The sequence below is a fragment of the Ursus arctos genome, unplaced genomic scaffold (assembly GCF_023065955.2).
Source record: "Ursus arctos isolate Adak ecotype North America unplaced genomic scaffold, UrsArc2.0 scaffold_24, whole genome shotgun sequence".
NCBI lineage: Eukaryota > Metazoa > Chordata > Mammalia > Carnivora > Ursidae > Ursus > Ursus arctos.
The window spans coordinates 6,336,853-6,352,023 of NW_026622919.1; the positions used below are offsets into that span (position 1 = coordinate 6,336,853).

The following is a 15,171-nucleotide window of genomic DNA, read 5'->3' on the forward strand; positions in this document are numbered from 1 at the left end:
GCACCCGAGGCCCAGGCCTAAGCAGCCTCACTGTTAGTACCAGTCCACTTGGGACTGGGGCGGGCGACCTGGCTCTGTCCTTAAGTACCCAGGGCAAGCCGCTCCTCCCGTTTCTTCACCTACGTGAAGGGGAGGGACTTGATCTCTAAGGTTTAAAATGCTGCCTGGCCTGCACTGGACAGCATCTGGCCGGGGTGACACCTGCTTTAGGCCCACGTGCGGCCAAGGCCCAGCAGGAGCCCTTTTTCCCCAGACTTCCGGACTCCGTGGTTATCACGCTATAGGCAGGGAGGCGCCTTTGGAACTCGACTCATGATTGGCTGGAAAGACACCAGGCCCAGGCGGGGAGGGCACGCTCTCAAAAGGCACCGGCCCATGCGTCATCAGAGAGTGACGAGCGCCTCCGAGGGGGAGAGGCTAAGTAAAGTAAGCTCCTTCCTAATTGGCTCCGTCCATCAGGCAGGATTGATACAGCGATGGAGATTCGCTCTCGTTCAACGCTAGCCTCCAGATGATTGGATTGGGGAGAAATTTATTAAGTCACTAACGCTCAGAAGTCCTGGGGGCGGGCCCTTCAGCGATAGAGGGTGGATCCGCGGGCGGGCGTCCCTTCTGGGGGCGGGATGGTTTCGCGGTGGGGGCGTGGCCTCCACGCCGCGCGTCCCCAGAGCGTAGGAGGCGGGACTTGGGGGCGGGGGCAGGTCGGGGGCGGGGCCGGAGCCCGCGCGGAGCACGGATTCCCCGGTCCTGAGCGCGGGGCGTCGCTGGGATCCTGTCCTCTGGCTGGTTGCTCTTCCCAGCCATGGCTCTGCGTTGCTGGCCCTGGTGGCACTGGTCGGCATGGCGTCGGACCCGGCCGCCTCCCGCCGGGAGGACCCCGAGTAGGAGCAGGGCACTTACCTCTGGGGCTGAATGTCCGCGCAGGGAGGCCTGCGAGCGCCAAGTGTGGGGGTCGGAGCGGAGCTGGGGCAGGGCTGGAGAGGGGTGAGAGGGGGCCAGGGGCGAAACCGGAAGGGTTTAGTCCTACGGACGAGATTGGCATGGTGTACGGGGGCAGGTGGGGGCCTGTGCGGTCAGATGTGTGTCAACAAAGGTGAGAAGGGGAGACTGTGAGGTGCACAGGTGTGAGACCGGGTGAATGGGGATTATATGAAGAAGGTCTGGGAGCCAAGAGCGAAGTCTGAGGCAAAACAGGGGTCTGTAGGAAAGACAGGTGTCTATATGGACAATATAGCATTCTGTGGAGAGAGAGTAGTTAGAAGAAGTACAGTCCGGCATTGTGGGAGATCCCTGGGGCAAGATTGGGATGATTTAGAGTCCGTTGGAAGGATGTGGTATTCTAGCTGGGTGGGTAGGGAACCCTGTAAGAAAAATGAAATACTGTGCAGGTCAGCTTCAAGGGTGTTGGGGGTTGTTGAGTGGGCATAGTAAATCCATGGGTGAGTCGTGGGGCTCTGGATGAAGACATAGCCTTTGGGGGTTCAGACGAAGTAGGGGATCTTGCAAACGCCAAAGCTTTGAGGAAAAAGAGGAGGGTGCAAATGGGGGTGAAGCTTGAGAAACTCCAGCTTCTGCCTGATGCTCATGTTGGTTTGGGAAGTGCTGATCTGACCTTCCATCCCCCCCCCCACCTGCCTCCCATCAGGCTTCCTGCAGCAGTTCTCTACACAGGAGCAGCCCCCCCAGATCTGTGTGGTGGGCAGTGGTCCAGCTGGCTTCTATACCGCCCAGCACCTGCTAAAGGTAAGCCACATTTTCCTGGTTCCCTCTCCCATGATTCACCTGTTGCTCCAATCCTGAGGGCAAGCCCCACCCCCTTTGAGTTTTAAAAGCGCTCCTGGATCCCTGATGGGAAAAGGGCTCCCAGCACATCTAGACTGGACACTCCCTATATGCTTTGTCACCTACATCTGGGGCTCCCCACTCTAGGTCCTCAGCTATGGGAGAAGGGTTCAGTGGTAGATAGTCTGCTATGCCAACTTGGCCAAGCCCTTCATGGAATTTATGCAGGTTTGCAGGACGACTTTATCCTGCCCCTCATCGTCCCTTTCTCTCTCTCTCTGTTCTGTCCTCAACATCCTACATCTTGAGGCTACCCCCTCTTCTCAGGGTTTTCTGTCCCTGTAGCCACCTTGTTGTGCTCCAGCCCTCCCCATGCTATGTTGTTCTTTCAGCCTGCCTTCGACCCCCCATTCCTCCCACCCCAAGGCCGGAGCCTCAAGGCTCACAGTGTTGACCTTGGTGGGCAGGGCCCCAAGGCTGCTGGTTACCCTTGAGACTTGGGCAGATCTGGGTGGGAGGGGGAGAGGGAGACCTAGGCTGACTAAGGCATGACACAGTGGCCTTGCTTTGGAGGGATGTGGAGTCTGTGGAGAGACAGGAGAAAAGAAGACTGTATTAACTGTACACATAGATATGCAGAAGCTGAAAAGGTGGGGTAAACCAGTCATCCTAGTTTGCCTAAGACACGGAGCTTTCAATGTTAAACCCGGGAGGGTCTCGGGGAGACCAGCGTGAGTTGGACACCCTGCTGAAAAGTGACCCAAACGTGCCCTACAAGCAACACAGGTGAAAGAGCTAATTACTGAGATGTGCCAGCACGAGCTGAGTCAGGCACGGTTGGTCAGAAAGGGTTTCCTGGAGAAGGCGCATTTGAGCTTCACTGAAGGAGGTCGTGGGCTTTGGAGAGGACCTGCCACATGTGGGAGGTCATGCTTGGGCAAACTGCCTGGTGGTAGAACAGCCCTGGGCCCTGGGATGGAGACCAGGGATCCCCCAGGGTCTGCAGAGATCCTGGAGGGCTTTGTGTAAGGTGCGCTTGCTAGCTGAGCCTGAAATTTGGGCAGTGGGGAGAGTGGGCCTTCCAGGCAGGCTTCTCAGTGCCCCCAGTGTGAGCAGTGGCCCTGGCCTGCAGTCGGCCGGCACACACTTGCACGCGTTTTCCTTGTGAGGGGCGCTGGGGGATGGACCCAGGAGCCAGTTCCGAGCCAGTCCTTTCCCACCGGGAGTTCCAGGCTACTGGCTGTGCTCCCGAGCCAGGAACGTGCACCACACTTGTGGGACGGTGGCACTTGGCTGAGCCAGGGGCTGTACAGCATCTGATGTCCCCATGCCAACCTTTGAAGCAGGCGTCACGACTCTTGCTTCGCAGGTAAGGACAGAGGCTGAGCAACATAACCCAGGGTCCCCCCCTGGACAGGGAAGATGCTAGGACCTGAGTGCAGGCGGTCTGATGGCAGAGCCGCTTTCTTTTTCTTTCTTTTTTAAATTAAAAAAAATTATTTTGGGGCACCTGGCTGGCTCAGTCAGAAGACCTGTGACTCTTAATCTTGGGGTCATGAGTTCAAGCCCCACATTGGGTGTAGAGATGACTTAAATAAATAAAACTTAAAAGAACGTATTTTCACTGAAGTGTAGTTGATACGCAATATTATGGTAGCTTCAGGTATTCAACACGAGGGTCCTGCGCAGGTCTCTGTGGGCTATGCCCTTACGCTCACCTCGGGTGTAGCCACCATCAGTCACCACACTCCGCCTGGACAGTACCATCAACTAAATGCCCCATGCTGTACCTTTCAGCCCTGTGACTCATTCATTCCATCACTGGAAGCCTGTACCTCCCACTCCCCTGCTCCCATTTTGCGCACCCCCCACCGCCTCCTCTCTGGCACCCACCAGTCTGTTCTCTGTATTTATGGGTCAGAGCTGTTCTTGAGTACCACGCTGGGCTATCCATTCAGCAGTGATTTATTGGACACTGACATGTGCCAGGCATAGGCTCAACCCTAGGAACACGGGTACGAGCAGAACAGACACGCTCAAGGACATGATAGCCTAATGGGAGGGGGTGGGGGGGGAAGAGCATTTATCCAGTTTCTGGGGCTCCAATAGATCAAGCACAGAGGCCGGGGGTGAGGGGCATGGTGTACAGAGAGCTGCGCCCAGCCCAGCCTGGAGGAGGAGGTGTCCACATTGCTGTCCGAAAGACAGAAGCTTCCAGGTGGACGAGGGGCAGGTGACAGGCAAGAGAGTCCCAGGCACAGAGGGCCGCATGGACAAGGGCCCAGAGGGAGGAGAGTATGTCCCTTTGGGGACAGGTGAGTTGGGGAAGAAAGGCTTGTGGGTAAGGGTAGAGAACTGATGGAGGAGGCAGGTGGGCCCAGATCCACGGTGCCTTGGAAGCCACTGGCCAGGCTTGGAAGCAGGCAGTGTCTCGTGGTGCTCTCTCCACCCCTCCCCTCCTTCCATCAGAGGCCTCTGGGGTAGTTATTAACATGCTCAGACCTCATCAAACCATTGAATCTAAGGCTGAAACCTAGGAATCAACAATTTTAAATGAACACAGCAGGGGATTCTGAAGCCCACTGCTGTGGGTGTAGTTGGCTTCACCGAAAGGTTTTAGGCAAGCACCTCATTTTTGAAATAGAGCTCTCTCTGCCTGCAGGGCAGACAGTGGAACGGGGAGGCAGGGCCGGTGGCCAGGAGAGCAATGGAGAGCTGCTGAGGTGGCGATGGGGGGGGGGGGGGGGAAGATAGGTGACTGATTGGGCAGGGTCGAGGGGAGTTGGGGACGAACCCCGGGTTCTGGCTCAGGCTCCAGGTGGATGGGTTGGGAGGGGACACAGGAGCAGAAGGAAAGAGTTTTGGGGGGCGGGGAGCTGACTTCCATCTAGGTGGCTTTGAGGAGTCTGCAGTGTCGTCCAGGGCTGGCAGGTTTGGAGGGGGCCGTCCGGGCAGGGGAGACAGTGGAACACTGCAGGTCTACAGGAATCCGAGGTCGTAGGAGGGAGTGGATGCAGCTTCCCCTGGGAACGTGTGCCCGGGGGGTGGGAGGGGTCCCACACTGGGATAACCTCAGATAATGTTTTCGTTGGGGCGGGGGTAGAAGAAAAGAAGCCTGAGAAAGAACAGCCAGAGGGAGAGGCGGGAGCTGAGTTAGGGAAGAGCGGGTTCGCTGAAGACAAGGTCGGCCAGGAAAGAGAGAGCCAGTAAACACGCCGGCAGGCCTCGCATTGCGGAGGTGGCCTTGGCCAGGGCAGTGTGACCAGGAGGGACGGATCCGTAGCAGGAAAGGATGGAAGATAAAGGCGAAAAGCCGGGCCGTGTGTGGCCCAGACCGCCAGGCCGTGCAGTTTGAACTTTGCCCCTTGGCGGTGGGCGGTCGGGGAAGGTTCAATGGCAAGGCGGTGATGTGTAACAGTAACAGGAAAGGACAACTTTTTGACTGAGCACCCACAGTGGGTCGGGTGCTGGGCTAAGTGCGTCAGAAGGTCAGAGACCCTCCCTGGTTGGTCCCTGCCGTGTGGGTGCGGCATCAGCGGGCGTGAACGAGGTGCTTCGGGTGCCACCTGTGGCTGGAACGGGCGGGCAGATGGGGGGGGGAGCCTGGACTTGGGTGCAGCAGTGAGTGGAGGGCAGGAGGGGATTTAGACAAAGGCGAGGAGGTGAGTGTGAGCCTTTGTAGGGGTGAGGGCAACTGGAGGGCAGGAACTCATTTGGCCTGAGTCCCACAGAGTTGAGAGTATCACAGAAAGAGCCTGGGATGGGGTGCAAGGCGGGGCAGTGTCATCCATAGAAGCCCCGGCTGCTTGACTCCAAATCGGCGTCTCTCACTGTCCTGAACTTCTGGATGCTTCCCAACAACCCGGAGAGGGGTCTCTTATCTGTCCCAGTTTGCAGAGGAAGAGTCTGAGACCCAGGCCGATCTCGGGACCGGCCAGGGCCATGTGGATGGTCGGTGGTAGAGCCAGACCCGACCTCTCTGCCCACCTGCAACCCTTGCCTTCCCCGTGGCCCTTCTAGGTGCTCCAGAGGGCAGGCGAGGTGGGACCACTGTGTAAGTGAGCTCGTTTTTTCTAAGACTGAGAGTGAGCCATTCCATTTCCCTCTGACCCCCAGAAGCCCCAGCTGTGCTCCCCCCCATGTCCTGGTGGTCCCTTTTCCAACAGGATGATTTGGGAGACTAGGGCTAAGGCGGCTATGCATTTCAAAGGGTAGTTATCGGCTCATCAGACTGACCGGATGTTTCTAGAACTATCGAAGGGTTCTAGGGCAGGGCTATGTGTCAGGCCTGGCCCAAGTAGATGAAGAAGCCCCCCGTAGGCCTCCAGTGGGGGAGAGCTGCCTCCTTCCTTAGTGGGCCGGAGTCCTTGCCGTCTTGATGCGCTGCAGTCCCGAGGTCTGACCTCAGCTGCTGGGGCTTCTCTGCTGCCCCGCGCCTCCTGTCCAGCGCTCTAGGCAGGTGGGGAATCGGGGCCTTGCTTTCTCCTCGTGTCCTCAGCGCACTGAGCTGGGCTGGCCTGCCCTGTCGGGGAAGGGAGGACCCATAGGGCCCAGCCTCTCCCTGGGTCCCACCAGCTGCCGCCCTCTCCCCAGCACCACCCCCGGGCCCACGTGGACATCTACGAGAAGCAGCTGGTGCCTTTCGGCCTGGTGCGCTTTGGCGTGGCGCCCGACCACCCCGAGGTGAAGGTGGGTCTCTCTGGGCCGGAGGAGGGGTTTGGAGACTTTGGTCGAGGTCAGGAGGGAAAGGAGCCTTCCTGGCTGCATGGAATGACCCCAGGCCCTCTGTGTGGATGCCGCGCAGGTGTCCTCCTGGGGGCATTGTGAGGCGAGGGTGGCACAGGCATGATCCCTGGAGTGCCCCACCCCTAACCCCTTTCCCTCTGGGGCCTGGCAGAATGTCATCAACACCTTCACCCAGACGGCTCGCTCGGACCGCTGTGCCTTCCGTGGCAACGTGGTGGTCGGCAGGGACGTGGCTGTGTCGGAGCTGCAGGCGGCCTACCACGCTGTGGTGCTGGTGGGTGCCCACGGCTGCAGGGCAGGGCGGCAGAGGAGAGACCCAAACCCTGGGCAGGGCCTGGGGCAGCAGCTGGGGAGGAGGAGCCGGAAGGAGGCCCTGCTTGGGTCTGCCACCCCTTCGCTGGTGCCAGGCACTCCGGGTCTTTCCTCAGAGCTATGGGGCAGAGGACCATCAGGCCCTGGAAATTCCCGGTGAGGAGCTGCCCGGTGTGTTCTCTGCTCGGGCCTTTGTGGGCTGGTACAATGGGCTTCCTGAGAACCGGGAGGTGAGTTTGGGGAGCACTCCTGCTACTTCTTCCTCCCCACTCCTCAGCCAGGGCCTGGGGCAGCTCTTGGACGCCACAGCTGGGGAGACAAGGGAGCCACTGTCCCAAGCTGGAAGGCTCCTAGGGAGATGAGATGTGAGCCATCCGGGCTGCCTGAAGGGCAGGTCAACCAGGGAAGGCCCCTGCGAGAAGGTGGGACTTGGGAGGAGAGGAGGGGCGTCAGCTGAGGCTCAGGTGGGGTTGGCTTTCCGGGCGTGGGGAAGTCTGGGGGCTCGGCTGGTGACTGGGCATGAGCTGAGATTAGCCTGACTGGGGCCAAGGCTGGGGGAGCCCTACCCAGACCTGTCCCTGCTAGCTGGCGCCAGACCTGAGCTGCGACACAGCTGTGATCCTGGGGCAAGGGAATGTGGCTCTGGATGTGGCCCGGATCCTGCTGACCCCACCTGAGCACCTGGAGGTGAGTGGGCAGATCAGGGGGGCTGGGGGGCTGGAGCGGGGGTCACACCAGGGAGAGGGTGCCACTGCCTGCAGGGTTCAGGCCTCACCCTCCAAGCTGAGCTCAGTGCCTCTGTTTCCCTGTGGTGCCAGGCAGAGGCTTCCTGAAAGGCAGCCCGTGAGCTTTGCTTCATACCGTTTCCCCCTTTGCTTTCCGCACTCCAGCTACATGGATGGGCCTTTAAAACACCACCACCACCACCACCACCACCACCAACAACAACAACAACAACTATTCAGTGTGTACACATGATTCCCCTGCCAGTTAACCTGTGTTCATCTTTTAGTTCCTGGCTCAATTGTCCCTTCCTCCAGGAAGCCCTCCAGTACCACCTTAATATGTCCATTTCCCTGTAATACCTTCTTCTCATAGACTTGTCTACTCTTTCAAAGCATGTTGTCACCACTACAATTTTATACGTATTAATGAATATTGGACAAGCTTCACTGTCTCCACCAGATCATAAGCTCTGCGAGGGCCTGCACCATGTCTCTTTTGCTTACTGTTGACACCGACCCCACCCGCATGCCCCTTGCCTAGTGCCTGGCTCTTGCTGAACACTGAGGAAGCACTTGTTGAATTGAGAGTAGGAGCCTGGTTTGCTGCTAGGTGGAGCCATTTGCAGAACTGGCAGCAGTGCTCCATCTGGCCACCAGGAGGCGCGGTGGTGCAGTTCCAGGCGGCCGACCTCCCCACGGAGGGTAGGAAAACCGCGGAATGCAAAGTCCCCTTGCCGGGTCAGCGTCCGATGACTTCAAGCCCTCCTTTTGTGCCAGAAAACAGACATCACAGAAGCTGCCCTGGGGGTGCTGAGGCAGAGTCGGGTGAAGACGGTGTGGATAGTGGGCCGCCGTGGACCCCTGCAAGTGGCCTTCACCATTAAGGTGCTGGGGCCAGAGGGGGGTCAGGGTCTCAAATAGATGGTCTGCCCTTGGGAGGTGTGACAGTACTGAGCCCCCGAGAATGGCTGCTGCCTGGGGTGGGAGGGGGGAGCCAGGCAGGGCCTCGGGGCCTGGTGCCTTCTGTGGCCGGTGGTGGTGGTGGTGTGTCCCATCTGGGCTGGGCTCTGGGGTGGGCTCAGGAGTGGACAGTGCTCTGGGCCTGAACTCCACCCTACCTCCCACCCCCAAGGAGCTTCGGGAGATGATTCAGTTACCAGGAACCCGGCCCATGTTGGATCCTGCAGATTTCTTGGGCCTTCAGGACAGAATCAAGGGTGAGGGGCCCTGACCTGGCCTCCTAGATCACCAGGGAGGGGATGGTCTAGGTCTGCGAGGGCTTGGGGGAGCGCTTTGGGGGAGAGGGCTGCGATCCAGGGACAGGCCTGAGATGTTCTCGTTGCCGACAGAGGTCCCCCGCCAGAGGAAGCGGCTGACAGAACTTCTGCTTCGCACAGCCACAGAGAAGCCAGGGGTGGAAGAGGCAGCCCGCCGGGCGTTGGCCTCCCGCACCTGGGGCCTCCGCTTCTTTCGAAGCCCCCAGCAGGTGCTGTCCTCACCAGACGGGCGGCAGGTAGCTGGCATTCGCCTGGCTGTCACCAGACTGGAGGTGAGTCTCTTGTTACCCAGAGACGTCCCCTTCTCCAGGCCCCCCCGCCCCAGCCCAGTGTTGCCCACACTCTCCTCAACAGGGTGTTGGTGAGGCCGCCCGCGCAGTGCCCACTGGAGACGCAGAAGACCTCCCTTGTGGGCTGGTACTGAGCAGTGTCGGGTATAAGAGCCGCCCCATCGACCCCAGTGTGCCCTTTGACCCCAAACGTGGGGTCATCCCCAATATGGAAGGCCGGGTTGTAGATGTGCCAGGTGAGAGGATGCAGGGAGGCCAGGCACCGAACTGTTGTGGGGGATGGAGAGGCTGCTGTCTCCCGGGGCTGGTGTCTCCCATCCATTTTTTCGGCCAGTGACACACACTAAGAAACATCTCGGAGCCAGGCCCTGTCCCTGGACCCCATCCTGGGGCCCAGCCCCCCTCCTCCTGGCTCGAGCTGGGAGGGACTTTCCCAGGCTAGCCGACGTGCCCGCGTACGCCTGCTTACCTCGTCATTCAGTTGACTGAGGCCTGCTCTGGGCTAGGCCCCCATGCTCAGGGCTGGGATTAGCGATCACACGCAACCCCTGTCCTAAGGGACCCTCCGGTCTGATTAAATACCCACATGCCTGCCTACTCATTCATCCCAGTCATGTTTAGAAGGGCCTGCGGAGACTGGAGGTGGGGCGAGACCCATCTACCCTCAGGGAGCTCCTGGCTGACAGCGAAACTGAGGTGGAAGGGCTGGTGTGGTAAAACCAGGTTGAGAAGAGTCCAGGGCAGGGGGCCAGGAGCCACAGTGGGCCCAGGTGACAGGGCTGCAGGGAGGACGTGGGCTGTGCGGGAGTGTGTGCACGTGTGTGCGTGTGCCTGCGTGTGTACACCGGGGGCTCAGGCTTGCCAGAGCACCCAGCCCCCTCCCCTCTCCTGACCGCGTGTTGTCCCTTGGCAGGCCTCTACTGCAGCGGCTGGGTGAAGCGGGGGCCCACAGGGGTCATCGCCACTACCATGACGGACAGCTTCCTCACCGGCCAGATGCTGCTGCAGGACCTGAAGGCTGGGCTGCTGCCATCTGGTCCCAGGCCGGGCTATGCGGCCATTGAGGCCCTGCTCAGCAGCCGAGGTCTGGGCCCCGTGTGAGCTCTTGGGAGGCGTGGTGGGCAGCGCCGGGCCTTTCCACTGTTGGGGAGGGAGTGCTCTGGGCTGGGGGTGGAAGAGGAGGGTATGGAGGCAGTGACTTCTCTTCCCTGTGCTTCAGGGGTCCGGCCTGTCTCTTTCTTGGACTGGGAGAAGCTGGATGCAGAGGAGGTGTCCCGGGGCAAGGGTGCTGGGAAGCCCAGGGAGAAGTTGCTGGATCCTCAGGAGATGCTGCGGCTGCTGGGGCGCTGAGTAGATCCCGGGCTGCCTGGCAGAGAAGGCATGCTGTGCCCAGGAGAGGGGCCCGGGTCAGTCAGCGGGACTCTGCACCACGGCTGTGTCACCTGCCCGCCCTGGCACGGGGTCTTGGCTGCCTCTTCCAGGGGCCTCTGAGCACTTCCTCCTGGCAGAAGGTTGCCCTTGCCAGAGATAACCTTAGTTAGGGATGGGTGGAGGTGCAGGCTGACTTTCCTCCCTCCCACCTCTTTCCCGTCAGACTGTGGAGGGTCACCAGGTCAGGAATATACTGGAAATAAAACAGCTATAATGGAGGGCCAGTGGTTGATGTGTGACTTTTTTCGGGGCCGGGGTCACCTTCCAGCCACAGTTCCCCTCCTGTCACCAGGTGGCGCTGCAGAGCCAGCTCCCTGCTCGGGGGCCTCTTGGGGGCTTGAGGGGGTTTGGCAGCCAGGCCTGGAACCCACTGTCCCTCTCTCTGCTTGGCTCTGCTGCTGCGGCCTGCCTGCCTGCCTTCTGCTCACGCTGCAGGCATCCTGGGACCCCCACCTGCCTGCTCTGCTGGCCCTTCGGCCCAGTTCCCTCTCTGGTTAGCCCTCAGTAGAAGCAAAACAAGAAGAGAAAGGCAGGAGTGGGGAGTGTGGGCAGCAGCTTGCCCCAGGCATCTGGTATGGGTCCTTTCTGTCCACTCCCAAGGCCTTCCCACCTCTTGGTTTCCAGCCACATGGACAAGCCTTTTAAAAATAGTACCTCGGTCTCTGTAGTGCTTTGCAGTTGACAAAGCGTGTTCGCTGTCTTTTATGCCAGTCCCAAGAGGCTGGTCTCACTTTAGAGACTGACGAATCCTCGGAGTTAACTGGCCCAAGGTCACATAGCTAGTGAGCTGTGGGCTCGAACCCCCGGCTCCAAGCAGGCTGCTGGTTTCTCCGAGGCAGCCCTTGGCCCCGAGTGTTGGGTCTGGGGACGCAGTCCCGGAGAAGGGACCCAGGCGTCCCGCGCGCGGGCGGGCAAGGAGGGGCCCGGAGCGGCGGGGAGCGGGCGGCGGGGCGGGCCGGGGCGGGGCGGAGGCGGCGGGTCCCGGTGGGGCGGGCCCGCGCGGGCGGCGGCGAGCGCTCCGCCACAGCCTGCTGGCGAGCCCTGGGAACCGGAGGCGCGGCGTGCAGTCCAGCCCGGGACGGAGCCGGGCGCCGAGCCGACCCCCGGAGGGCGCGGGGCGCGGGGGCGGGGGCGGGCCAGCGCAGCCCGCCAGGCCGCGCCACCGACACGGGCCCCGCGCTGCCCGGGCTCCGGTGCCCGCCGAGCTAGGACGGAGCGCGCCAGCGCGCGGGGCCGAGGCGCCGGGACATGCAGCGCGCGGGAGGCGGCCGGCGCGGGCTCTCGGCGCGGGCGCAGCGCCCCTTCCCCCCGGTGAGTGTCGGGTGGCGAGCCGGGGACGCCAACTTCGCCGCCAACTTGGGGCTGGGCTCGGGCGCCGCGCGGGCAAGGACGGCGGAGACAGACGCGGGACTCCCGGGGACAGTCTGGCCAGCGCGGGGAACCCGAGGAGGGGGCGGCCGGGGACCCGGGACCCTCGGGGACCGGGCCTGGGATTCGGACCCGGGCGGGCGGAGGGGAGGCGAGGCACGGAGGCCGAGGTGACAGGCGCGCGGCGGACGCGAGGGAAGGACGCGGGTGAGGCGCCCAAGACGTTTGTCTCCCCGGTCGCCGAGCCCTCCAGCTCCTCCTTCGCTGGGCGTCGCGGCGCCGCGGGGGAGGGGGCGGTGCGGGGACGCGGGAGTCTGGGCCGCCGGCCCCCGCAACTGTTGCTGCTGGAAGCCGCTGGGGCGGGGAGCTGGCCCGGGCGCTGGAGCCGCCACTGCGCGAAGGGTGCTGGAGAGGGCCTGGGCAGAGAGGACCAAAGGGGGCTGTCGGTGGCTCGGGGAGCTCGGGCCCCCGCCTCCCGGAGGTCAGCACCTTCTGCGCGCCTCTCCCTTGACACCGCCGCCTCTTCACACCCTGCGAGTCCCCCAGATCCTTATCTCCCCCATCCCCCAGCTCTCCTTCTTCCGCTCCTCTGCCCGGCACAGCCCTCCTTCCTCTGACCTCAAGGAATCAGCGCGGGCTTCACGGGGTCGTGGGGTCTTCCCACATGTGGACTCCACGCCCGGTGGACCCGGGCTCCGAGGGCGCAAAAGGAAGGCCAGGCAAAGAGGACCATGGGGGAACCGTGGCCCCGGAGCTCTGGGCCCTGGCTGTCGCAGCAGCGGGTTGCTCAGGTCTCCCGGGGCTTCGACAACGATCCCCGACGGCGGGAAAGGGAAACCTGGAGCCTCCTGCTGCGGATGGCGTTTCGTGCCCAGGCCTAGGAGGGCAGGGCCAGGGACTTGTGAAGGCAAGGCATCAAGCCTCCAGAAAATCCCCAAGGGTGCGCCCCACGACCCATAGGAAGGTCCTGCTGGGTGAGCGAAGCGGGGATCCCAGCCGGGTTCTTGACACTCGCACCACCCTGGTTCCCAGACCTGCTCACCCGGAGGGACTTGGGGCTCGGTCCCCCAGCCCTTCGGTGGTGGTACCACCCTGGCTCGGTCTCCGACCCGGGGTCACAAGGAAATCAAGGAAGGCTCATGTGCTCCATCTTGCAGCCCGTCTAGTTTCTGGCTGCTCCAGTCCGTTTCAAGTCTGCTCTTGAACTCCGTACTAAGAATTTGGATAGAAGGGTGAAGGGGACCCAGTAGACTGGAAACCAGATTTCTGGGTTCTCCCCAAGCCCTGGTACCCCGCCCACAGCCCGGCCTGCCCGGCGACCTCGCCCCTCCCACCCGGCAACCTGCGGGGCTTGCGATGCCTGGGGGTGGGAGGCCTAGGAGCCGGGGATGCCTGCGGGGAGGGGGTGGGGTGTAGCAGCGCGGCGGGGGGGCGCGAACGTGGTGCCCAGTTTGGCCGCCAGGAGGCGTGGCACGGGTCCTGGAGCCCGGAGTCGCCGCCGCTGCCGCCGCCGCCGCATCGCGAGTGTCCTTGAGCCGCGGGTGACGGTGGCTCTCGCCGCTCGCGCCCCGTCCTCCCGCGGGGGGAGCCTGATGCCACGTTCCCTATGAATTATTTATCGCCGGCCTAAAAATACCCCGAACTTCACAGCCCGAGTGTAAGAGATTCCTGCCAAGGGGAGGGGGCGGGGCGCCCCCCGGGGGGCCGGGGCGGAATCAGCGGGGAGGGGGGAGTTAATCTTGGAGGGGGACTTTGGTGCCGGCGCCAATGGGAGCGAGATGCAGGAGCGGTCTTCTCCCCTGACACCTGGGTTCCGATTTTAGCTCAGCAAAAGTCAAGGAGGGAAGGAAACCCGACGGCAAAGTAGAGGCCGCTTATCAGAGGGCAGTGGCTACAACGGGCAGAGCAGCCGAAGCAAAGCTGGTGGGTGGGGCCCCTTCCTGGGGCCAAAGCTCCTGGCGGGAGAAGGGGGAGCCACCAGTGTCTGGGTGTGAGTGTGCATGTGCGCACATCCGTGTGGGGGAGCCTGCCTGGGAACGAGGCGGGGGGGGGGGGGGAGCTGAGCGGCGGCAACAAGAGCCGTAGGCACGTGCAGGTGCTCAGAGATGTCTAAGGTTTCAGAGGACTGACCGCTGGCGACCATCCCCTGGGCCTCTCTGGGGTGCCGGTGTTCATTAACTGAGCCTGCTAGTGAAAGGTGGGAGCTGATGAGAGAGTGGTAGAGGTTCCTAAGAGAAGGTCAGGTGTGTGGCAGGGGCATCATCAAGTTTGCAGACACCTGCCAATCACTGCAGCGGCCAAGCGGGGAGCTTCCCAACCCAGCAGAGGTAGGGAGGTGGGGCAGGAAGAAGGAGGTGGCCTACAGCTGCGCCCAGACCCTATATCTTCTCACCCCTCCTGTCCAGAGGAGGAACTAGGGCAGATACCTGGGGGGAGAGGGATTTAAGTTGGGCTCTGCAAATTCTGGAATTTTGTTGTGTAGAAAAGAGAGAGGCTGTGAGAAGAGGATATTCTAGCCCGAGGGAACCGCAGAACGGAGACTGGAGATGAGGACAGTGAGGGGCTGTCTGGCTAACAGACTGGCAGGAGTGGGGGGCTATGGAGGGGAGACAATGGGTTGGTGTCAGGGTGTGTGGGGCCCTAGTCATGGGCCCAAAGTATCTGGACTTCATCTGTGGGTGCCAGGGAGCAGCTGTGCTGCGTGAGGAGGGGTGCAGTGGCCAGATAGTTTCAGACCAGCGGGGTGGGAGGGGATCAAGGTGGATGGGAGGTGGAGAGGTTGAGGGGCCAGAGCTGGGGGTATGACCCTTCTGCCTTGGTGGGGAGGCTGGAGGTCATGTGGTGATAAGTCTCTGGGGTCTGCATCTCTTTGAATCTGCCCTTTGCTATCTGAAGCTCAGAGAAACTTACCTGGGGGGGGCCCTCCCTCCAGAGGTACTGTGTGCACACTCCGGTGACAGGCACCGCCTGCCTGACAGTCCTCTCCTTCTCAGCCCCAATCCCAGAGGACACCTTCCCATCGAGGGAGTCTCCGGGGGGAGTGTCCCCTTGGAGCTGGGGGAGAGCGTGGGTCCTACCTCTAGAGTCACGTTGTCCAAAAGAAGCAACATGAGAGCTGCAGGTGTCATTGTAAATTTTCCAGTGGCAACAGAACAAGTAAAAGGAAACAGGTGAAATGAGTATATTTTGTTTAACTCAATGTATGTAAAATATTACTTCCACGTATCATCTATATAAAGA

General features: G+C 61.5%; 1 protein-coding gene across 3 annotated transcripts; it reads left to right on the forward strand.

Moving 5' to 3' along the window:
• Window positions 1-685: 685 nt before the first annotated feature.
• On the forward strand, window positions 686-10,781 carry FDXR (ferredoxin reductase). 3 transcript variants are annotated; one of them, XM_026484198.4, is made up of 13 exons: window positions 715-881; window positions 1,471-1,586; window positions 1,672-1,743; window positions 6,376-6,471; window positions 6,680-6,802; window positions 6,957-7,070; window positions 7,426-7,527; window positions 8,343-8,450; window positions 8,698-8,782; window positions 8,915-9,114; window positions 9,197-9,368; window positions 10,046-10,216; window positions 10,352-10,781. In XM_026484198.4, the coding sequence occupies exons 1-13, from the start codon at window positions 803-805 to the stop codon at window positions 10,480-10,482; spliced, it is 1,569 nt and encodes a 522-aa protein (XP_026339983.1). In that variant the 5' UTR covers window positions 715-802; the 3' UTR covers window positions 10,483-10,781. The 3 variants fall into 3 exon arrangements, with proteins under 3 accessions (XP_026339982.1, XP_044234693.1, XP_026339983.1); XM_026484197.4 differs by lacking the exon at window positions 1,471-1,586 and having other exon boundaries at window positions 686-881; window positions 1,646-1,743; XM_044378758.3 differs by lacking the exons at window positions 1,471-1,586; window positions 6,957-7,070 and having other exon boundaries at window positions 696-881; window positions 1,646-1,743.
• Window positions 10,782-15,171: the final 4,390 nt, after the last annotated feature.

What these genes read in the sequence shown, in the direction of transcription:
- FDXR (XM_026484198.4), top strand. Translation starts at nt 803, where the DNA reads ATGGCTCTGCGTTGCTGGCCCTGGTGGCACTGGTCGGCATGGCGTCGG. An exon ending in AGCTTCTGCCTGATGCTCAT is followed by an intron (nt 1,587 to 1,671) that starts GTTGGTTTGGGA and finishes TTCTCTACACAG; the next exon opens with GAGCAGCCCCCCCAGATCTG. An exon ending in GGCTTCCTGAGAACCGGGAG is followed by an intron (nt 7,071 to 7,425) that starts GTGAGTTTGGGG and finishes TGTCCCTGCTAG; the next exon opens with CTGGCGCCAGACCTGAGCTG.